At 35.9% G+C, this 24,781-nt stretch overlaps 1 protein-coding gene across 1 annotated transcript in view; it reads left to right on the top strand.

Moving 5' to 3' along the window:
- Positions 1–24,781, top strand: part of CEP128 (centrosomal protein 128) — a 382,564-nt gene that overhangs the window by 11,562 nt on the left and 346,221 nt on the right. Inside the window, exons 2-6 of the mRNA XM_047080283.1 lie at positions 4,342–4,502; positions 6,528–6,614; positions 19,802–19,928; positions 20,978–21,096; positions 24,021–24,112. Of these exons, the coding sequence (XP_046936239.1) occupies positions 4,356–4,502; positions 6,528–6,614; positions 19,802–19,928; positions 20,978–21,096; positions 24,021–24,112 (572 nt within the window). The 5' untranslated portion in view covers positions 4,342–4,355. The remainder of the gene's footprint in view (positions 1–4,341; positions 4,503–6,527; positions 6,615–19,801; positions 19,929–20,977; positions 21,097–24,020; positions 24,113–24,781) is intronic.

Genomic DNA, 24,781 nt, shown 5'->3' on the forward strand with positions numbered 1-24,781 from the left:
TTAAACTGGCTCTGAGGAAAAGAGACTTGAGGACCAATAAATTATAACTCTCCTACATACAAATGTGCATCATTATAATGAAGACAGTCTGATGGCTCTTTAGGTCAAATAACAAAAGAGGTGGACGTGAGCTTGTAAAGATTCACCACAAGTCCTCTTATAGGGTTGAATGTAGTTTTACTCTCTCTGGTTGGTGTTCAGGTCTGTATATGGACATTTGTTTTTGATAGATCCTTAGTGGGAGTGAATTGATGAGAGTTCATTACTTGCTCTGGTGGCTGTATGTCTTCTTTATAAGGTTCATTAAGACAGAAGCAACAATATTTATGCCTTTAAATACTGATGTGTTGGGAACAGCTAAATAAACTATTCTAAGAATTGTACCATCTGGTTTCAGACTGAGAGTGTTCTCTAAGACTCTGAAGACTTTCACCCAAGGTCACCCCTCTTAGTTCTTTCTAGAGTCTTGGAACAAGCTCACCATCTAAAAAGCAGAGAGCGTGCATATTATCACTTTCTCATCAATGAGAAATTTTGTTGTACCAGTAGGTGGTAGTAAGCTGCAGAGAACATTTACTGCTTTTTCTTCAGTTGAAAGAAATGCCTTTCTCACCTTTAACCAGGATTTAGGTGATTCAGCTTCTTTAAATTGTTCTTTAAAAATAATTAAGTAAATAAATAACTGGTTCTTGAAAGAGCTCTTCAGTCATTCTTCAATTTTAGCTACTCTTTTTTTTTGTCAACAGATGTTATGCTCAAATTTCTTATGATGATGGAAATGGAGTTCTAACCCAATTGAGTTTTCTTCTTTTAAATCATTAACCATAATGATAAAGTGCTTATCTTTTTTTGAGCATACATTTATGTTTTTCTACTAGTCTTAATAATTTTTCTTTGGGCTACAAATTGTAACTGCGATGAAAAAAATCATTCATGAACCAGTTTTAATTTGTTCCCAAAGCAGAATTTGATTGCATAAGCTATCAGTGCATATTAGTATGCCTTCACGTAGTCCTTCAACTTTTAAGTTTATTCTAGTATTTAGTATGTTTCTTTATGAGAGTCCGTTTTTGAGTCTAATGACTGTCAGCAAAATTGCAAAGGTGGAATCATATAATTGAAAAAAAATTATTCTTTTAGCTCCTAAACTCATGATAAATGGTTTCTTTGGTCAGCCAGTATTGTACAGTGTGAAACAGTAGAGACTGGCATTGTGATCCCATCTCTTGAACTCCTTCATTGGTGAAGACTAGTGACATGACCCTCCGTAGGCAGATGGTCAAGTAAGTTGCCTGGGAGAAGGAAACAACTACCAAGAACAAGGGAGTTCTGAATACAGCTTTTATTTAAACACCTTTTCCAGGTTGTCCACTTGTTACTAATCTGTTGTATTTATCTTTCTTTTAAGTATACATTATATTTTTCTTTCCACAGTTATTGTGGAAAATTCAGGGAAGATAGGAATGTTTAAAAAAAATAGAAAATGACTGTAACTGCTGGATAGTAAATATACTTTTGGTATATTTTCTTCCCCTTTTGAAGTTGTCTTTTCCCGCTCCTTTAAATTTGTTTACTCACAGTTTATATTCACACACAGACAACATATAATGTATATACAAAATGGGACTCATGCTTTTATCCTTGCATTGCTATTAAATGTCTCCAGAAACAGACTTTTTAGAATCTGTATACTGTTTCATTGCATGAAAGGTACTGTGTTTTAATCATTGTTTTATAGTTTGAAATTTAAGTTTTTACTTTCCCTCTATTATAACTTCCCAGTAAATATCCACATATATAAATTCTGTACGTATTCCAGATGATTTTGTTAAGGGAAATTTTTGGAAATGTAGTTAGTGGGTTATAGGTACAAACTGCTCTTGATACATACTGCTTGGTTATTTTCAGACAAGTTATGTCAATTTACACATCCCCCTTAGGACAGTACAGGACTGCTCTTTTCCCTACCAACCTGGCTAACCATAGATATTATTATTTAACAGAAAAAATTTTAATGGGCTGGAAAATCATCTCATTGTTTAATTTACATTTTAGATTAGGTAGAACAGTTTTTTTGTGTGTGTGTTTTTTAAATTAATGGCCGTGCATACACTTTAGTTATGTGACCATTCTCAATATGCTTTTATCAGTGTGGAATAAATCTAATGCTCTGGGTACAGTTTGGGGGGAAGATTTTCAGAGGCCTGGTCAATTTTCATTAACACCAGTGATAATAGGATATACAATATTTTTTTAAAAATTAAGTTTTTAATTATAAAATAATACAGTCTCAATGGTGAATAAAGTGTGTAATTGACACTGTTTAGTGGTTTTCTTCTTTAGTCAGCTATATTAAGGGATCTTGGGAATTATTTTAATGGCTCTCCATATATTCCCTGTAGGTTCTGATTATGTGGCTGGCATGACCCTCTTGCCAATACTAGTGGCCACTCCTTTCTCTTTTGTTTCTCCCTCCCTCCGTCAACTCTGTGTCTGGGGAGTCATGGTGTTGGCTGATGAGACATGGGCATCTTTTGATAAGGTTGAATCTCTGCCACCACGGCTGCCTTTTGTGTTGTGACACTTAGGGTAGGGGCTCACTCACTTACTTTTGAGGGTCATGTTTGACCTTGTGAGTTGTCAGTAGTTAAAGAGAGTGCTCAGTTTTTATCAACAATGAAAGTAATCTGATTTCTGTTTTTATTACGGATTCTTTAATGCTTCTTCGTTCAGCATTTATGACACTTATGTATAATTAACGTGCTTAGTTGCTGAATGTTTCATATTTTATATAAACAAAAGTCCCGCGGAATTCTCAGATCAATCTCATCTTACATCTTGATGTCTCTACAGGAGTTCCATCAGATCCAGGAGTTTGAACATCTTTTATTGCTCAAAGTAATTGAAATTAATAGCTGAAGACTGTGTGTGTGTGTGTTTACCAGTGAAATTCATGCTGGAAAGTGTGATTTTCTCTTATTAAAAAATATGTAATCCCTAGTAGGGGTAAGTGAGAGGTCTTTCTTTTTCTTTTGTATTAAGTGACAGCTACACTTAATTTAGTTCATGTTTTATTTTAAATTCGGATACCTCAGTGTTTTCACTTGTTATACACATACTTCCCAGGTACATTCAGAATAAAGATCCAGAAAGTCTAGAATATTGTAGGTCATTAACAAAAGGTTTCATTACACTGCATTTAATAAACCAGAAAAAATGGCCATATAGATTTTAGGAAGATTATAACAATGTTGAAGATTGTTAACCCTCCATTAAGCAAAAAATGAAATTATTGGGATATTCAACAAACTTCCGCTTTTGATCAGTGAGTTTTCTCTCATTCTTCTCTATCCCAATATTTTTTTTCTTTAAATTCCATAAAAGATTTTCTGAAACTTTTGAGATTGTCATGCATGAAATGATTTTCTTTTGCATTAAATCAAAAATTGGGGTAAGGATGGGAAGAAAGCATATTTAGGGAATTTTCTGCTGATGAAACTATACTCAGGATGTTTGGCTTTCTCTTTTGGTGGAGATGTTGAGGTTGCCTTCTTCTCACATACTTGTTATTATGGAATTTTTACCTCTGTTAATAGCATTTAATTCCGTATTTTAAATTAAGGTTCATGAGGGGTGCCAGGCTGGCTCAGTCAGTAGAGCATGCGACTCCTGATTTCACGCTTGTGAGTGTGAGCCCAACACTGGGTGTAGAGATGATAAAATCTCTTAAATCTCTAAAATCTCTCAGAGATAATAAAATCTCTTAAAAATAAAATCGTAACAAAAGAAGGTGCATGAGAGTGTTCACTGTACACTGAATGCGGTTTCCTTATTTTAGGTCATTTTGTGACTGTTGTATTTTTGTTTAAAGATAACACATGTTGTTACAACTTTGTAGAACGGACTTCAGACTAATATTGAGACCTATTAAGACCTACTAAGTCTTAGCTTAGAGAGTAACTTTTTGGTTTTTCAATTGTAGAGATGCCAATCTACGAGCACCTTCTACCTTGCAATGTTGTAAGATTACGTGAGATACTGTATGTGAGAGTGCTTTTAAAATTTAGAAACATTGCACAAAACTAAGAGAATATTATTATTTGCAGTTGTAAACATGACTAAAATCGTATCTGAGGAATTGTTCACATGAAGTGGAAAAAATGAAGGAGAGAGAATTGCGTGGGGAAGTGACCTGTATTTTCAGGCTACGTGTTTAGAAATTGTGATAAGCCAAAGGACTAATGTAATAAATACTTAAGATCACGATGCAGGTAGTTAATTTAATCTCATATGTCCATGCTCTTTACTATTTGATTGACCTTGACCTGGGTTTGTTTTCAGGATTGTGTACATCAATGGCAGAATCCTCCAGCGATTCAGAACACTTTCGCTCTCGTGACCGATTGAGTCGATGGTCTGCCAGGTCAACATACAGGGAAAGTCTAAGTCGTCCTACAGTAGGCGTCACCGAGAAGGTCAACACTATAACGAGTACTTTACAGGTTAGTTTAGCAGTGGTTGCATTTAATAGATTTTCAGTAGTTTAAACTGAGAAATAGTTTTGGTCAGTGTATTAGTTTTTTGCTGCCATAGCAAATTACCACAAACTAATTATATAATTAAATAATGATATATAATTTATAATTGTTTGTAATTAATAATTAAAATACCAAAGTTATTTTCTTATAGTTCTGCACATCAAAATACAACACTGGTCTCATTGGACCCAAATCAGGGTTCGGTAGGGCTGCATTCCTTCCTGGGAGCCCATGGGACTCTATTCCTTTGCCTCTTCCAGCTTTCAGGGGCTGCCTACATTTTTTTGGGATCCTCTTCCTTCATCTTCGAAGCCAGCAAGGGTGGGTTGAGTCCTCACTTCACATCACTCTGACTACTCTTCTGCTTCCCTCTTCTACTCCTAAGGATGCTTGTGATTACATTGGGTTCGCCCAATAATCCAGGATAATATTCCCACCTCTGGTCCTTCACTTGAGCTGTATATCATATCTACAAAATCTCTGTTGCCATGGGAGGTTACAAATACACAAGTCACAAGGATTAGGACTTGAACGTCTTATTGTGCCTAGCACAGTCAGTAAAGATATTTGAAATATGTGATAGGTTGTGGAAGCATTTTGGGATGAGGCAGTATGCCCAAATAAAATGTGTGGGAGTGAAACGAGCAGGAAGTACCACAGTTTAGCTTCTTGTGGTCATGTGCCTTTGAGAGTAATTGCTCATATTTTGACTAGGCAGATTATTCATGGATTGACAATATTGAGATGCCATTTTTATTTAGGGGCTAACTTTTGGCAGTTTGAAAGGCAACCTTTTAGAAGTTTGAGTGGAGGCAGTATATATCCTTTATGTAGAAAGGGCTTGGGAAAAGAGGTGGGTGAAGGGTAACAACACAGCCATACCGAGAGTGAGGGGGGGTGGGGGAAGAAAACTCAGAAATAGAGTTTTTTTTTTTTTTTCCCCAGCCCCTTAATCTCTTATTTTTGCTTTGCCTGGATAAGCATGGATTTTGGTTTTTAATTGCTTTGGGTTAGTATTCTTTAAAAAAAAAATTTTTTTTTTAACGTTTGTTTTTGAGAGAAAGAGAGACAGAACATGAGCAGGGGAGGGGCAGAGAGAGAGAGAGGGAGACACAGAATCCAAAGCAGGCTCCAGGCTCTGAGCTGTCAGCCCAGAGCCCGATGCGGGGCTCAAACTTGTGAACCACAAGATCATGACCTGAGCTGAAGTTGGACACTTAATTGACTAAGCCACCTAGGCACCCCTGGGTTAGTATTCTTAATGAGAAGAGGCTAATTTCTGGTGGAGGGGCCATAATTTGATTTAAAACTCACAAGGCTCTTTTTAAACTTACATAAACTAGCATAACATTGGATTTTTGGAGTACAAATAAATCCTTGTACTTTCCAACCAATGAGGAGACACATTAGTAAGTGTATCTTTTTTTGAAAGAAATGCCTCCATTAATCTCTGAGGTAACACCTAGCACATTTGGGTGGAAACCATTTTTGTTGAGATTAGAACTTAATTTGTTGTTTATAGCTAAAGGTTAAAGGATACTTTTTCTTCTAATCAAGTTCCACAGTGAAGTAATAATTAAAATAACATCGTTCCTAATGATTTGCTTCTCTTATACACAATCTAAAAGGTTTGTTCTCTCAGGATTCCTTTTCTATGAAGGAGGTGTGAATTAGTTGAGGTGCACAAATTAATAATGAGGAGTCTTTTCAAATTAGGGTTTTGTTCCTGACTATTGTGGAACATTGGATAAGGATTTAAATTATGTACTTCAGATTTCACACAAGTAAATTGTGGATGGATTTGAGTTTCTCTCTCAGTGGTTTTTATATGATTTATCTGATATTTAAGAAGTACTGTATATTAATATCCAACTTAGGTATGATATAATTGTACCTTTCACAAATGGTTGACTTAGTTGTTTGACATACTACTAAGATTGAGAAAAGCGTTGTTTGCAACAATTATTAAAATCCATTTTCTTTTTTAAGGACACCAGTCGGAACCTGCGACAAGTAGACCAGATGCTTGGACAGTATCGAGAATATAGTAATGGACAGGCGGGTGCTATAGAACATGTGAGAATGTTTACATATGTTTGTGTTTTTTCTTACCCACCTTTTTGGAAATGTAGTTGTTGAGAAGTAGGGATCTGAGATAAAGGAGAGAACCACTGTGAACCTTTAGCTTTTAGACTGCTTTACTATTTTGTAGTAGGTTAGCTTGTCAGATGGATTGCCAACCAGCTTATATAGATTAGTCTATTGAATTTGAAAGTTTTAAGTCAAAGGAGGAGGTATTCAGGATGTTAATTAAATTGAGACTCACTAAATTTGGGCTGGGGATACTCCTCATGGGAGTTAAGAATTTTATGGAGGGTTTCTTTTAAAGTAATACATGCTCATTGTTTAAATAAATTATAAAACTATCTCTTAGCTCCTCTCAGTTCTACTCCAAAGAGGTAACGATCTGACAGTTCCTTGTATATCCTTCCAAGCATGTTCTATGCATGTATACACATAACTACCTTATTAATAATAGGAGTTAATTCTTTGCTTTTTAGTTTATTAGTGAAAACTTAAAAAATATTAAGTAGTAGCAGGAACAAACCTACTTTGTCATGTTGAATGTTAGATGCATAATTATGGTAGCAAATTCCCTTTGAATTGAGGAATTGAGAAATGAAATTATGTGTTAGATAAACTTCTGTATAGATAAACATTTAAAACACAAAATGTACTCTATGGCATTAAGCCTCTGTAGGAGGCCTAGAGCTGAATGATGCTGAACTTTGAGGGTGTGGTTTTATACACAGGAGGTAAATAAACTCAACAAGTATTCCATTTCCATCTGAGTTATTAAGTACATAGAATGCAAAGCTACTCATAAAAATTAAGACACAGGAGAGCAAGAGTCTTTGATTTTGCTTTAGGTCATTCCTTAGTCCGGTCTACATTCTCTTCCTTAGTTCCCCCAAATTCTTGGTCTGTTAAAACAGTTGGCTCTCAGTGTTTTTTCCCTGCAGCATACAGAGGAGTCTGTCATTCATTGCCTTCTATTAATACTTACTCATGAGAGCGATGATTTTTACCCTGCCACCTGTAAGTTACCTGGGGCAATATCTGCCATAATCTGTGGGAATATGTATAATTTGGAAAGAGTATTTCCCATGACAAGTGATTGTGATGGGCTCCTCAATGCAAATTGCTTTCTTAGCATGAAATCGTTTTATTTACTGGTATGGAATAGATCATACCTTAAAAGTGAGGTGGGTTTTTGTTTTGTTTTGTTTTATTTTGTCTTTTTGTTTTTGATTAAGATCCCTTTAGTTCTAATTTATTTTTTAATTTACATCCGAGTTAGTTAACATACAGTGCAATGATGATTTCAGGAGTAACTCCAGTGATTCGTCACCTACGTATAATACCCAGTGCCTATCCCAACAAGTGTCCTCCTTAAAGCCCTTTGCCCAGTTAGCCCATTCCCCCACCCACAACCCCTCCAGCAACCCTGTTTGTTTTCTGTACTTAAGAGTATCTTATGGTTTGTCCCCATCCCTGTTTTTATTTTATTTTTGCTTCCCTTCCCTTATGTTCATCTGTTTTGTATCTTAAATTCCACATATGAGTGAAGTCATATGATATTTGTCTTTCTCTAATTTCATTTAGCATAATACCCTTTAGTTCCATCCATGTTGTTGCAAATGGCAAGATTTCATTCTTTTTGATCACCAAGTAATATTCCATTGTGTGTATACATATATACACACCATGTCTTCTTTATCCATTCATCTGTTGATGGACATTTGGGCTCTTTCCATACTTTGGCTATTGTTGATAGTGCTGCTATAAACATTGGGGTGTATGTGCCCCTTTGAAACAGCACTTCTGTATCCTTTGGATAAATACCTAGTAGTACAATTGTAAATCAATGTGTGTTTTGTTTAGGGAGGGACCCTGGAGAGTAATTTTGTTTTTCTTTTGGAGGCTATGCTGCAACTCCTATAAGTCTTCTTGCTATAAAACCTGCTGATTTCTTTCTTTCTTTCTTTCTTTCTTTCTTTCTTTCTTTCTTTCTTTCTCTCTCTCTCTCTCTCTCTCTCTCTCTCTCTCTCTCTCTTGCTCTCTCTCTCTCGAGAGAGCAAGAGGGAGAGAGAACACATGCGAGTGAGGGAGGGGCAGAGGGAAAGGGAAACAAAGAATCTCAAGGAGGCTCTGTGCTCAGCTCAGAGACCCCTGTAGGGCTTGATCTCAGATCATAACCTGAGCTGAAATTGAGAGTTGGAGTTTAACCAACTGAGCCACCCTGGCACCACCCCCCTTTTTTTAAACATTTTTTTTTTTTTTAGTTAATCCACTATTTAACTGTTAAAAATTTCTCTATGCTAAATATGCATTGCCTTGTTGAAATTAGCATTTCTTTTTTGAAATACGAGAGACTTTCTGTAAAGTGAGACCAATTTGCTTGCTATAGGGAAGACAAGAATTTTTATTAACTTAGATTTTATAAATGATTCTGTTGCTCCACCTTATGAAATGGATAAGTGATGTGTTTGTGTATATCTATGCGTATTTAATATTTGTTTTATTGGGTTTTAACTTTGTGAACATAATTTACAGAAGTTGAGAGGAAATCTAAACATTTGATATAGTGTTTCCCTCCTGAGATGATCTTCTCCAACAAGAGAACTGTGAGAATTACTCCTGTTGGTTTGTAAAGCCTAAGGGTCAAGAGTCCGGTCACTTTTTCGATGATGTTTACTTGAAATATATACATCATTTCACTTTTTTCCCTTGAATCTTTATAACCTCCAATCCTATATTTTATTTTTTGCTCCTTAAATGTGAAGGTCTCTCTATGAGGAGTTGAGCAGTGTTAAAGCATCAGCGATGGGTCTGTAGGACCTTCTAGAGAAGCAGCACCTTCCTTTTCTTGGTCTCTTTGGGAATTTCTCCATATGCTTAGTATATCCCAGACACTTTTTGTATATTAACTCATTTAGTTCTCTCAATAATCCCGTTAGGTAGGTACTTTGATTATCCTCATTTGCAAGATAAAAACACCGGGCACAGAATGCTGGCTAACTTGCCCATGGTCTCACAGCTAGTTAGCAACAGACCCATGGATAGGCTGTTATCCCAAAGCTCAGCATCAGGATTCATTTACCTCACTGAGTCATGGTTGCTCACATTTTTATGATGCTGTGAGTTCATATTTCTGAAGATTGGGATTTTGGATTCAAAGTTTGAAGGGCTAAATACTTTATGTTGCTAAACTACATTTTAGAGATTATTTTAACTGACTGAACAGCAGAAACCCACTGTCACACAAGTCATTAATGTTACAGCTGATACAATGTCCAGAATGAGAGTTAGGTGAGACAAATAGAGAAATAGAATTGGAAAGAAATCTGGCACTGAGCTAGAATCGGCATTGACAGATTGTCAAAGTTGGCAGGTCTAGCTGCCACTTAGGCAATATGTGGGTTCTGCAACTTGCCTACATCAGCATCAATTTTTCCCTTCCTCCTAAATAACAACCACTGATTTTTTTTTTTTTTTTTTTTTTTACTAGTCTTTTTTGCAGCCATTCCAAATGAGCCGTATTTAGTTGATAGTATGTCTCAGGGTCTTTGGGCCCAATGAACTTCTTGACTTTATGGAGTGTCAATTTGCATTATTTCTCATGCTGTAAATTTCTTGGGAGGTCTGGGAACATTTGGGCAAAAGGGGACCTGTGGGGAAGGTTTTATTTGAAAGCTTACTGTGAAGATTTGGAATATATTATACTCCTGTATTAAATAGTGCAATTGATAAGCTTAGTATTTAAAATATTTCTAAAACTGTGCATTCCTATTCATGAGAGAATGGGGTCTGTTTTTGTGTTAATACTGTAAAAATGGAATGCCCTCAAGAAAGAATATTCAACATAAAAAGTTAATACCTTTTGCAGTTGAAATTTGGACTGTAGCTGAGACTCCAGTAGTTAATATTGGTTATAAAAGAAAAATACAATTGTCTTGATTCAAATCAGCAGACTTTTTAAGTTCATATTTTAAAGTAAAGATTGTTGAAAATATCGTAATATCAGATTGGTGAAGATATAGTAATATGAAATTAGAACTTAGGAGACTTGCATTCATATGTAATTTCTCTCCTAATTAAGTACTCTGATTAAAATTTCCTTTTGAGAGTAATAGGATGCTACCATCGGGCATATGGACTTTGGAAATTTGAATGTTAAATAAAAAGTGGAGGTTTTTTTGTTCTATTCAGTGGGTTTCACTTCTCAATATACTTAGTGACATCCCAGAATGATAATGGTAATGGTTGAGGGCCAGGCACAAACCACTTGTAATATCCCAAAGCTAATGGTATCTGCCCTTTTTTCTGGCTGAGTTTTCGTAATTGTCCTGAAGGTGAGACTTGTTCAGTCTTTTAATAACGTTAAAGTTAAGTAGTAAGAGTCTATGGGTAAGAAATTATAATCAAACAAATTCTGTTATGACTTTTTTATAAATATATTTTGGATCTTAAGAATTAGGTTCTTGGAGTATATTTAAAATTATATTACTAAGTCCTTCATGAAACTGCTGGACAGGAGAATAATTTTTACAGAATTTTGCTTTGAGGGTAATGGAGAAATGTAGACTCTGGAGTCAGACTTGAAATTTAATCCTGATTTTTCCACTAGAAACCATTTCATTGACTTTGGACAAGTTATTAAACTTTTCTAAACTTGAGTTTCATCAACTGAAAAATGAACATAGTTATATATCCCTCATTATAACTAACATTTATTGAAGTGGTCACACAGTCACACTGTTTAGAAACTTGCTAAACATTCATGTTTCTGTTGTTTCTTTAATTCATCTGATAATCCCTACCTTGAAGCATTTGCTGTGTTCTTTTTTTAAACATTTTTTTTAATGTTTATTTTTGAGAGAGAGAGCGAGTGTGTGCGTGTGCAAGTCAGGGAGGGGCAGAGAGCAAGGAAGACACAGACTCTGAAGCAGGTTCCAGGCTCTGAGCTGTCAGCATAGAGCCCAATGTGGGGCTGTAACTCACGAGCTGTGAGATCATGACCTGAGCTGAAGTCAGATGCTTAACCGACTGAGCCACCCAGGCGCTCCTTGTTTGCTGTGTTCTTAATGTAGTACGTGGTACATTCTAGGCACTCAGTATTTTCCTTTCTTTGAATTTATTGGGCCCAGACTCAGTTTCATTTGTGTATAAACAACATAATGTGCTGCAACATTCACAGGGATATGTATGTCTGATTATTTTGACTTCAAAGTATATGCTAAATTAGACAACATACATAAGATTACTTTCTGTCCATCTTGTGTTCATGAGTATGTCTGTCCACTCATAATACATTAAGATGCTAATAAGAGCACACTCCATCTTCCATGAGTGCTCATTTATTAACATCAAAATATTATATACAAATATTTTTTGAATACTTTCAAAATTATTAGAATGTAGTGGTATACGGGCTTTGAATATATGGGATTTCATTTAAAAATAAAATAGTTACATAAATAAAAATGATGTATTTTTGTAAGGGAGTTTTTCAATTTCAGGAATACTATTATGGGCTTATATTTCCATAAATCAGCATATGGAGAGAGGTTAGGCAAAGCAGCTGGAGCTAATGATCTTTTGGTAAATAAAAAATAAGATAGCCGCAACCATTTTAAAAATACATTTGAGCAACAGATGGTGGGACTGGAAAAATATGCAAACCATAAATTTTCACTCTTGTTTAATTTTTTAAAACTCTTCTCCTCCCCCTCCTCCTCTTCCTTCTTGTTTTACTAGTAGAAGACAAATAGACTGTGAGGAACCAAAATAGAGCTGATACGATTAATTCTACAACCAATGTATTTTGTAGTCTCTTGTCAGGTAAACTTTGGCATTGTGTAGAAAAATAGTCAGTGAAGGAAAGCCAGGCATAAAAGCACTTAAAGTGCCCATGGATGACATCATTATCCTGGACAGAAGTTTTAAAACGACGTCTTTTCTGCCTCTACTTTTAGCCTGCATTTTTGCCAAGCTGACCTCTAACATGTGTGAATCGAAGTACTTTAATTTTTTGATGTCATTAGTATAGACATATCTGAACTTACAACACTGTTTCTGTGGTCACCAGTGCTATATATGTTGTGAATGTTTGCTGAATACTGACTATTTAGTGTTAGGTGAAAATAAAACTAAGTCATTAAGCAGAATATTTAGATATTTCTAATTTCTGCTGAACTATGTAGCTAAGTCAATGCAGTTATCCATACCTGGCCAAATTTGCATGCATTTCTGTATAATCTATGTTATGTTAGGGGACATATTTTCTTAGTATGAAAATAAGAGACAACTTAGAGTAAAAAAAGTACCTGAAGAAACTGAATGGAATCTTTACATAGTTTCCAGAATTCAAGGCCTACTTTAAAGTGCAGCATTTACAACTTTTACCAAGGTTATTCCTGGCTTTTTTTTTCCCCCCTTCAGTTGTGTTTTTATTAGTGTGGAAGGTAATTAGTTGATGACTGGTAGCTAGTATATTTATGTGTGAATAATCACTATCCCTTGTGTATTTCTATTATGGTCTCTAGAATAATGGTAAATATCTTTTAAGAATTTCCTAATGACTATTTTTTGTGTGATTATTTTCCCCCCTCTCACAGTGAACATAGTCAAGGATAGAATTAGTTTTTTAGAGAATGTGAATTTGTAAGATACACTATTAGTTACTGTTGCTATATATTTTACCAAAAAAGTTGATACATCTCATCTTCCCATATTGAAGCCTAATTTTATTGAATGGCTTATTTCTTAGGTATTTCTGATAGTGTTGGTGGACTTGATGCCTAGCTTCCTAGCTGTTTACTATTGCTTGGAAACTTTGCCTTCCTAGGGACTGGTCAAGAAATTTGCTCTTACAAATTTTGGAAAGTCAGTATTTTTAACCTAAGAAAGCGGACCAGAGTTGCTGGTCCCCGGTAGATAGAGTTAACATATTCTTTGCTGAATACTGCTTTAAAACCGCTACTGGATACATGGAGCAGCCGTTTGAGGACCCTGAAAAGCAAATACGGGCAGTTCTGATTACACGGTTTGGCTGTGCATGAGTTCCATTACCCCAGTTTGTTCAAATAACACCAGTCCCTAAACAGCACAGTTTGAATTTCAGTTAACAAAGTTTATTAACTGTGAGTAACTGCAAAAAGTTCAAACTTTGCCTCTAGTTCTTCAATTCACATATTACTATGTAAATAGCAGATCACTGCTTTTGAAGTCTGTTGCTGATTGGTCGTAGGTAATAAAACACACGGTTGTGTTACTTCCTTGTCTTCTAATGATAAACCAGTTTGCCATTTTACAAGAACAACAAATAATAAAGGGATTGGCTAACAGTGCAACAATGAGATGGAAAGTGATCATGCTGGGAGTGAAAGTTGAATCATATTATGGAGGAGTTATATGTGGAATTATAAAGACATGACTGTTGGGGCGCCTGGGTGGCGCAGTCGGTTAAGCGTCCGACTTCAGCCAGGTCACGATCTCGCGGTCCGGGAGTTCGAGCCCCGCGTCGGGCTCTGGGCTGATGGCTCAGAGCCTGGAGCCTGTTTCCGATTCTGTGTCTCCCTCTCTCTCTGCCCCTCCCCCGTTCATGCTCTGTCTCTCTCTGTCCCAAAAATAAATAAACGTTGAAAAAAAAAAAAAATAAATAAAGACATGACTGAGAGTGGGAATATTGACGCTGCTGCTACTCAAGGGTCCCTAGATTGCCTACAACTGCCATAACAAAAACTACCTTATACTGAGCAAACTAATCTTCCTAGGCATTATTCTAATTATTTTACGTACATTGTCTTACGTATCCTCTAACGAAAGTATGTGAGAGTTATTATCTGATATGGTGTGAAATATATGGATAGGAGCAGAAGCAGCATAGCTGAGGAAATCACTGCTAGGCTTCCCTCTGGACTTTCTGAATCATGTGTTTTTTGTTTGTTTGTTTGCTTTTGTTTTTAACCAGTCACACCTCTTATTTGGAGAACCCATTGCTGCCTGGGTGATCTCCTTTCATAGACTTGGTTTGCAATATAGTTAGTCCTTTTGAGTTATACACTCTTTTCCAGTTCATTAAACTTGCCTTCTATTTTTGTCTCTAATTAGAGTTCTCCTCCTCCTCCTCCTCCTTCTTCTTTTTAAAGTTTAAAGGCACAGAGAGACGGGGAGAGAGAGAGAATCCTGAGCAGACTCCTCATTGATAGCGTGGAGCCCGATGTGGGGCTCAAACTCAAGGACCATGAGATCATGACCTGAGCTGAAATCTAGAGTTGGACGCTTAACTGAGTGAGCGACCCAGGAGCCCCTCTGATTAGAGTTTTTCCAGATAGAGTCTTCACAGAGCTTACAGAGCTCTATGAGAATTTTAAAATTTGATATTTTTATTTTAATGGTAATCTAAAAGCTTATGTTTTACAAAATTTCATTTATTTACTAGTTGCCAAAATAATGAGTTGGTTTCCTACTCAAAAGTAGTGACCAAGGACTTTTTTTCTCTTTGAGGATTAGCAACTCACATATTTATGAATATTTGAAGTGTTTGAATCCATTGTAGTTCATATTTCTATTGATGCTCAAATTATTTCATCATTTCCTAGAGGGAGATCTCTTGACTTCTGAGTTTGAAGGCATGTCTTGACAATTTGGATAAACTACATTATAATTGCCCTTCAGTTTCAGTGACCAAGTTTCATTTGTATTTATCCCAGTACGTAGTAGTAATGCTTCAATTATTTTATTCTAACATCAAATGAAAGGAGATAAGCGAATAGACCTAAAATGTAAGTAATACATTTATGTCAAGTTGAGGTGAAAAAAATGCGCCATAACATGTTCTGGGATGCAGGGCTTATAGTATTTCAGATAGGGGAAATTGGGTGAAAATGGAGGCATCACTTGGTACGTATAGAGATAGTGATGCTAAACTCTTAGAACCTGTACCATTGGAGTCTGTACCACAGTCTTGTGGGGAGCGTTACTTAGTTTCAGCAAAAAGACATCATCCATCATAGTAAATCTTAAATGAGTTTTATTAGTATTTTTTTCTTTGTTTAGTGTTTTTTTTGTTTTGTTTTTTGTTGCTTTGTTTTGTTTTTTCATTTAATTTCAAGTTGGGCCTGCTTTTTGAATCTAGTTAAGCGTTAAAATCCTAAAGAATATGGAACAACTTTCATAATATCATTATCTCTTTATCTCTTTGTTTTTGTGTTTTAAGAGTTATTGGCTTCATACATCATGATTAAATTTTGTGCAGTATCTCTTGTGTTACTCCTACTTGAAATGTAGATTTTAATTCTATTACATTTTTAGTTTTGTATCTTAGGATCTGTTTTTGCCATATTTGTAGGAGTAATTAAAAAATGTTTACCTTTTACCATTTACATTATAGTTCTTGGTTTTTTTTTTTTTTTTTTACGTTTATTTATTTTTGAGACAGAGAGAGACAGAGCATGAGCGGGGGAGGGGCAGAGAGAGAGGGAGACACAAAATCGGAAGCAGGCTCCAGGCTCTGAGCCATCGGCCCAGAGCCTGACGCGGGGCTCGAACTCACAGACCGCGAGATCGTGACCTGGCTGAAGTCGGACGCTTAACCGACTGCGCCACCCAGGCGCCCCTAGTTCTTGGTTTTTATATATCAGCCTGTTTATCTGTTCAGTGGCTTATGATATCTTTTTAGAGTTTTAAAATGAGGTTGCCAAATAATTGGTCTAACCTTTTATAAATTTCCAACATTTGTTATTACTTGTAGATTTTAGGGTAATGTATCATTTGTCTTATTCTGTACTATTTTCCATATGGTTCCATGGTGGGGTTTTATTTTGTTTTTGTTTTTGTTACTAGGAAGTGTGTGTGTGTGTGTGTGTGTGTGTGTGTGTGTGAATGTGTGTATAAATTCATTTTATTCATCAGCTTTTAGTTACAGCTTAGGGTTTGTTAGCAAATAAGCCCACATAAAAAGGATGCTGGCAAGTTCTCCTTCTGGCATCAGTAGATAAGATTATTTGGGATCAACTCTCCTATTTGGAACAGTTAGAAAAGCAAAAAAAAAAAAAAAAAAAAGAGGTGGGCGCCTGGGTGGCTCAGTTAGTTGAGCATCCGACTCTTGATCTCGGCTCAGGTCATGATTCCAGGGTCATGGGATTGAGCCCCATGTCAGGCTCTGCGCTGAGCATGGAGTCTGCTTAAGATTCTCTCCTTCTCTCCCTCCCTCCCCCTCTGCCCATCTGCCTTGCTCATGTGCTTGCTCTGTCTCTTCTATAATACCAAAAATGAAGTAAAAAATAATACTGTGACTGTGAATCTAGCAGAGAACAACCAAGGCTGCAGGGAACTTTATAGTCTAGGTCTGGTAAAGCTCTGGCAAAAATGGAAGTCTAGAAGGAGTCCTGCATCTGGGACTCTTCTCTTAAGTTAGTAGCTGATTTCAAAAGAGATTGCTTAGAAGCAGAGAGGGTAGGATGAAAGCTATCAATAGACTGAAGAGGCCGGGGAGACCAAAACTAGCATTTAGGAATCTTCCAGCTTTCATTTGAGACCCCAAAGAGTGATAGTGTAGGAAAAATGATGAGGTGAAAATGAGAGAAGAGATGAACTGAAAAATAGACCAGCCCTGGTGGGAGCAGAAGCCCAGTTTTCAGTCATCTTGGTTCCTAACTAGATTAAGGTGGCTTCGGTTTCCTGGTGATTCTAGCCTGACTTTGTCCTAGAAGAAAAACCAAATCTCTTCTGAAGGAAGATGTCATCATCTAGAGTTTCAAATAATCTCCACAATTTTTCATATACAATGTCTATGACATGATAATCAGGCATAAGAAAATACAAGAGGTGACTGAAAATCAAGGGAAAAAACAGACAATAGAAACATACATGCTAATATTAAAAAAAAAAATCTGATTAACCTGTTCAAGAAATTAAAAGACAAGATTGAGGATTTTGGCAAAGAATTGGAAACCCCCAAAAAAGAACCAAATGAAAATTACAGAAACTGAAAAATATAACTAAAATAAGCAAATAAATAAAAACCAATCCTGTTGAGTATAGGTTAAATAGCTGTTTTTTACCAAAAAATGGCTGGAACTGATCCATGAATTCAGCAAAGTCGCAGTATATAAAATCAATGCACAGAAATCAGCTGCATTCCATACACCAATAATAAAACAACAGAAAGAGAAATCAAGGAATAGATCCCATTTACAATTGAATTGGAAGATAGGCCAGCATAGCGTATCCAAAAAGAAAAATGGATGAATGAAAGAACCAAATAATTCAGAAAACGATGACATGGGATTTGGTAAAAAGATAGCTTGAATATATCTCAATTTTCAGAAGGAGAGGGAGGAGAGAAAGGGGCAGAAACAGTATTTGAAGAGATGATGGCTGAGAATTTATAACAGGGAAGATACCGAGGTACAGGTTCCATGATCTCTATGGGTCAAAGATGGGATAACTACAAGTAAAGCTTCACATTGTCATATCACAGTAAAGACATTAACAATCATAGTCAGACAGAAAATCTTAATAACTAGAGCTTAAAAGGGCAGACAACTCACAAAAAGAGCAGTAATAAGAAACAGCAGCTGACTTTGCTTCTAAAAGGATAATGACATCAGGCTTCACTTGAAAGATGTGAATAATAAAGATAAACAAGAGAAGTTAATAGAGCTGGTTCTGTCACTAACTTGTGTGATCTAAAGTCATTTTACATTTCCAGTCCATTTTTCATGTTATAGTTTAGATTTGAGCTTCTTAACGTGGTTTTATTTTATTTGGAGCTTACCCTAGGTTATTGATACACTATTTTGTGTTCACTGTGTAAATACTTTGGTCTACTTACATGTTAGATTTAATGTTACTTATGTATAAATTACTCTCAAGGTCGACCTTGTTTTCCTGGGCCTCATCTGTTTATTTCTCTGGATTAATAGGCTGGGTTCTATAGCTAGTGAATGCACAGGCAGGATGGTTTGGGTATGTAGATCTCAATTTAGAGAAGTAGGGGACAGAGGTGTGGAAAATTAGCCTCCCCCCCCACCCCCCGAAATGAGAACATTAGAGGTACATTCTTGAAATTTTATTTCTTTTAATCCAGAATTTTAACCTTGGTTTTCTAGCAGAGCTAAAGCCAGATAACCAAAAATGAAAGGGTTTGCTCATTTGTGATTCATATTCTTGTGTTTCATCTTGTGCTTTCCCTTCAATGGAGGCTACCTTTTTTTCTGCACAGTTCCCCAAGGAGACAACTCGTTTTCTTCATAAGTGATGTTCTACTCTTTAATTCTGGCTGAATTTAGGAAACCCTCTCCTCTCAATCAGTTTTTTTGACATTCTCTTTAAAGAGTTATGGGTGACTTGTTCTATGGATCAGTTCATTATTAATATTATGTTTTATTTATCCTTGGATAGGATGCCTAGACTTTCAGGTTCTGAATTCCTAGCAATTCAGGGTATGTGGATTTTCTTCAGCTTTAATCTCTGTTCCCTTGGGTTTCATTTGAAACCTCTTTTCAGGTCTGTAGCTGGGTACAGTTCTGGACATTATTCTTTGTATTTGGTGTCTTTTTATTTAATACAGCCTTTTAGGTCAAAAAGATGTTTTCTTATAACCCCTGTTGTCTGACTCCCCAATAATCTGAAGAGAGCATTTGGACAACTGTAATCCCTAGTATGTATTAACAGTTTGACATCTGACCACATAGTTTTCTGGGATTTGAAGTCTTTGAATCAAGAATTTAAAAAATGTTCTGATACACAATTGGACAGTGCACATCATTTTAATAGAAGCAGTCACTCTAAGAGCTGCTCAGTTTCCTGTTACAGATCTGGGGCTTCTAAAGGAATGTTTACAAGCGAGGAAGACTCTCCTTTCAGACACATTGGCCTTCTTATGTTTCTAAGCATGGGTGGCACATACATTAAACATTTTATCTGGAGACATCTCTTTCACATTCTACTAATAGAAAGATGGAATAGGTAGCAACAGATGTTATTTAAAACCAGATGTTAGAATTGGCTCTAGAATATTTATGTTTACTATGTTTCTATTTCCTAACATAACTTACTTCAAATTTTTTTCGGATATAAAGTCTCTTTGGAAAGTCAGATTTTTCTGAAATAGCTTTAAAAATCTCTTGTCTGTTTGTATTTGGAGTTGTTTAAAGAGAATAAATTTTCCTTCACTATATTCTTTAATTTAGTTAAAAGAAAGCTTGGAACAATCAATAGGCCAATTGCGGAGTCAGCGTTTATTGAGAAACTCAGGAGGGAGAAGTATTTCTGTTACAAGTCTGAGTGCAAGTGACCTCGATGGTGGCACTGTGACAGGTAAACTCTTCAGAGATGTTTTGAACCCCCCCCTTTGTTTTGTTTTGTTTTGTTTTGTTTTACAGATATTCCTGAAGTACATATTGAATGCATTTAATCTTTGGAGATATAGAACCCATACATAAAATCATACAAATGATGTTTAGAAGATGCAGTTGTCAGTTATTTTATGGTGCCTAATTTGAAGTGTGTTCAGTGAGACTTTGTTACTCTATTACTTTTGTTCTCAAACTCCATAGACCACAGAGGGTTTTACCTGACAAAACTTGGATTTAATTGTCTGCTTCTAATCAAAAGCAACACACAAATAGGATTTACTGTGTGTTATACTTTCTCGATTAGAAGTCTTGTCGCAGCTTCACAGTTTTTCAAAGTCTGATTAAGAAATATCCTATGACACTTGTTAAAAACAGGTGAATTTTATCTTTGGTGTGCAGCTAGATTTCAATGGCTAGATTAAAGCTGATAACACTTGGTTTGCCTGTAGTTAATCCTACTTAATACTTTCCTACAGCACTGAGATCACATATGAATAGAAAAGTATGCAGTGAAGAGAGGTGATTTAGATAGAAGTGAATATTAGCAACTTGCATTGTTAATAATGCTATTGATCATGATAATAAGGATTAAAAATTGGACACAACCAGCTAATCTTTTTCATGTAGTTTTTATTGATTTTTAAACTATGTTCAGATTTTAGATTACTTTGTTGGAAAAATTCTGTTTTATTGGTATTAAGTTATGTTTTAGAGAGATAAGTTATTTTTATTTTCCAATTTATTATTTTTAAAAGAATATATTGCTTCTTTGAAAAGTATAGCAAATTAGAACTTTTGATATTTTCTATTTCTGTGTTATTTCTGTTGCTCATTTTATCTGCTTTAAGAACAAGATGAGTGCCACTTTGTGGCCTTAGCAAGATACTTGGGAAATAGTCTGGGTTAGGGCGTGTGTATATATCCATGACTGACGTATATTTTCTGAGCAAAATTTTACACGTTTCTTCTCCTGCATGTTTTTATTCTCTCCGTTTTGTTTCATCTCTAAAGAGAGCTACCGTTTTCCACCTACCTCACCTCTCAAGGACTATGGGGATAAGCCGGGGAGTAAACGAATTAGGTCCAGAACTGGTGTCCGATTTGTTCGGGAGACTGACGACATGGGCCAGGTACTTTGTACTAGTCTGTGATCTGCTTTTATCTTTTTTTTTTTTTTTTTCTTTTTAAACCAAGTAAACTATTTTATTTTCAGTGTACTAATTATCATTTATTTTGTACTTTGTTCTGGAGGATTATGTTTTGTAGAATATTTAAAAATGAGTTTAGTTTTGAACAATGTTTTATTTCCTTGTTCAGGGGGCTCATTCTTCGGTAAGCCCTGCTAAGTCAGCTACTTTCTGTTTTGCTAATTTTGGTTTAGTGTAAACAAGTTAGTCCTTGTGTGGTTAACCTATTGATTTTTTTCATTGGTATTTTTCTGATTGTTGAATCATGGGTAGAGTTACTTAATTAGAAGCAAGAAATTTCATACTCTTTCCATGTATTTCATGTATTCAGTAAAGATTTTGGAAGTATTCATTCTAAGGGCATATATCTTTTTCTGCTTCTTTAAGCTTCCATACAAGAGCTGAAAAAATGTTTCTTGTTGCTTTGTGTAGCTAAATTAATTAGACAAAAGCTAGAGGATGTTGCTGACTTTGAGGTTTTTGTTTTGGTGGTTTCAGGATTGCAGCCTCAGAGCTTGTCAGGATACTCACCTGTAGCTTTTGCTTGTTACAGATTAAGATAGAGATAACAAAACCAAGTGCATGAGATGTCCCCTTGTAGAAACTTTTCCTTTACTGTGTGGGTTTTGGTTTTTTTTAGTAGGTGCAACTTACTAGCATGTATTGTATGATTAAGCCTAGAGCAGAGAACAATATCCTAACGTTGTTCATTTACTTTTCCATTCTGTTTATTTAGTGCTATTGTTCTGGGACAGTGCTTGTGCTTGGGAATAGAGATAAGCAAAGACCTTGTGTTTTTGTGGAGTTTGTAATCTAAGGGGAGGGGCTAGATATTAAATAAGTACACAGATGGATCCATAATTGTGAGCTGAGATGCATGCTGAACAGTAAGCATAGGGTCATGGGAGTGTGTGGTAGAGGGACTTGCTCCAGACAGGGAAGGCTTCTTGAAGAAAGGCTGAGCTGAAATCTGAAAGTTGAGTGAGTCATTTTGGGTAGAACAGATACCTCGATAGGAAGGAAGCTAACACCTAGGGCAACTTAAAGGCCATGTGGCTGAAGAAGTATGAAGGACCAAGACTATGCATAGTCTTTGTAAGGGGATAACAATTATTTTGAAAAGATCATTCCACCTCTAGTGTAGAAAATGAAATCAGTGTGGGCAATCCAGTTAAGAGGATATTGCTGTGTTGTGGGTGTGAGATGGTGGTTACTTGGATTAGGATAAATGGAGTTGGAGAAAAGGTAGGGTAGACTTAAAAGCTCTTTGGTGGGTAAAATGAAAGGTCTTGAAGATCAGATGACCATTTGGGGAGGGGGAGAATGATTGTAAAGGAGGGGTCAAGGATGAGTCCTAGGATTCTGGTTTGCAAAACTGGAAAATCATTGCAAAGCCTAAGTGAATGGTCTGCTCTTCATCCACTGTATTACCTCCACTCCTTTTTAATTGTTCTTCCTTATTTTAAGTCTCTTAAGATGACCTTTAGCTCCATGTGATAGTGTACTTTCTTATTTATTAAAAAAATTAAGTTTGTTTATTTTGAGAGAGCAAGTGGGGTAGGGGCAGAGAGAGAGACAGGGGAGAGAGAGAATCCCAAGCACCGATGGTGCAGAGCCTGATGCAAGGCTCAAACTCACAGACTGTGAGATCTTGACCTGAGTTGAAATCAAGAGTTGGATGCTTAACCAACTGAGCCACTCAGGCGCCCAGACAGTGTGTTTTCCGTAATGCTCTGCACATCATTTGTCATTTGTCTGCATGTCTATATCCCATGTTAAATTCTGAACCCCTTATTTCCTACCACAGTTGCTGGCACTGATTAGTTGCTCAATGTACATTTGTTGAAATGGATTGATTTGTTGTTTTTGCAAATCTCTATAACTTAAATATTTTTTAATTGTAAATTATAGTATACAGATACATATATGGTATACATATTTACAATTAAAAGTACAATAATGTAAATGAAAATCTATGTAACCACCATCCAGGCCAAGAATCCAAGCATTATTATACCCCTAAAGCCTCTTTTACACTTCCCCTTTCCCCAGGGCTATCAACTATCCTGACTTTTATAGTAACCATTCTCTTGCTTAAAAAAAAAATAAATAAAAAAAAAATTATAATACATACATCTTGTTTAGTATTCCCTGTGTGTAAACTTTATATAAATAGAATAATACTGTATATCTTCTGCTTTTTTCAATTGATGTTATGTTTTTGACATTATAGCCTTACTAATGTGTACTTACGTTTGATCATTTCATTTTTATTGCTGTGTTATACTCCACTGGGAGAACATATCACAATTTATATATGTTCCGTTCTTAATGGACTTTGTGTTTGTTTTCAGCGTTTTCATTATGAACAGTGCTGCTCCAAACATTCTTGTACATGGTTCCTGGTGCATGTGGGCAAGAGTTTCTCTGCAGCATGGGTTGGCACACGATGGCATGTGGTCCAGTTGAATAGGGTTCTTTTGTAATACCGCCACCCATGCTCCTTTGTTTATGGCTACTTCTGTGCTAAAATGACAGTGTTGACTAATTTTGACAGAGTTAATATATCCTGAAAGCCTGAAATATTTACTATTGTACCCTTTACAGGAAAAGTTTACCGACCTCTTTTTTGAGGGGGCAGGGGGTATCTAAAAGGACTGGAATTAGTGTACTATAGAGGATGTGATGGTTAATGTTATAACTTTTTAAAAGTTGCTTTTCTTTGGAAAAATGTTTCAGAATAGACATTTATTTTGTTATGTTTTATTAACATGAAATTTGGGCATTACAGCAAAAAGTAAGCTCTTCTTCTTCATGGAAGAATTAAACAGAATCCTAAATGGATAACTATGTTTTGCTTTTACTAGTTTCATGCTTTTCATCAGTCCCTCCGAGACCTCAGCAGTGAACAAGTTCGGCTTGGAGATGATTTCAATCGGGAATTTGCCAGAAGAAGCCGGTAAAAGCAGAATATGGTTTTTGTTGGAGGCATAAGTTATTAGAAGAACATAATAAGTTCTGTAATTGATATGTTTACATGAATTCAAAAACAGTGCTGTTTTTATACCAGTATTTTAAAATTTATTAATAGAACAGTTTAAAATCCTTTGAATTTAGAATGTATTGTGACTCAGTGTTAGACAAATTAAATTCATATTTTTAAAAACATGTTAACTTCACTGGAGTACTGCCATTATGGAGAGATACATTGTGAGACCTTAGCAAAGAGGTTGATTTGCAAATAGTTGGAGAGAGACAGAGAGAGAAACAGAGATGGAGACCAGATCACCAACAGTGAAGCTAAAAAAAAAAAAAAAAAAAAAGCATAGTTTGGAATTTGTCAACATGAGCCATTGTAGAATCCAGTATTTTAGCTTTCAGTTGAAATCTTCAAAAGTGAGTAGTTTATATTTGCCAGCTCTACAGTTTTGTCAATTTTATGTAGTGCCCAGCAAGTATCACTTTATTTAAAATTTCCTCACTGTGTTTTCATTTTCATCATTAGCAGTGACAGTTGGCTTTCATTTGGAGGCCATATTTTTACAGGAAACCAAAGTCTTTATCCTTCTCTAGAGTCAGTCTCTAGAGTGACTCTCCAGAGTTCTTCTCTAGAGCAGCGATGGGGGAA

This window comes from Lynx rufus, unplaced genomic scaffold, assembly GCF_022079265.1.
Source record: "Lynx rufus isolate CCGP_SWC_20201006 ecotype Redwood Valley unplaced genomic scaffold, mLynRuf1.p SCAF_17, whole genome shotgun sequence".
Taxonomy (NCBI): domain Eukaryota; kingdom Metazoa; phylum Chordata; class Mammalia; order Carnivora; family Felidae; genus Lynx; species Lynx rufus.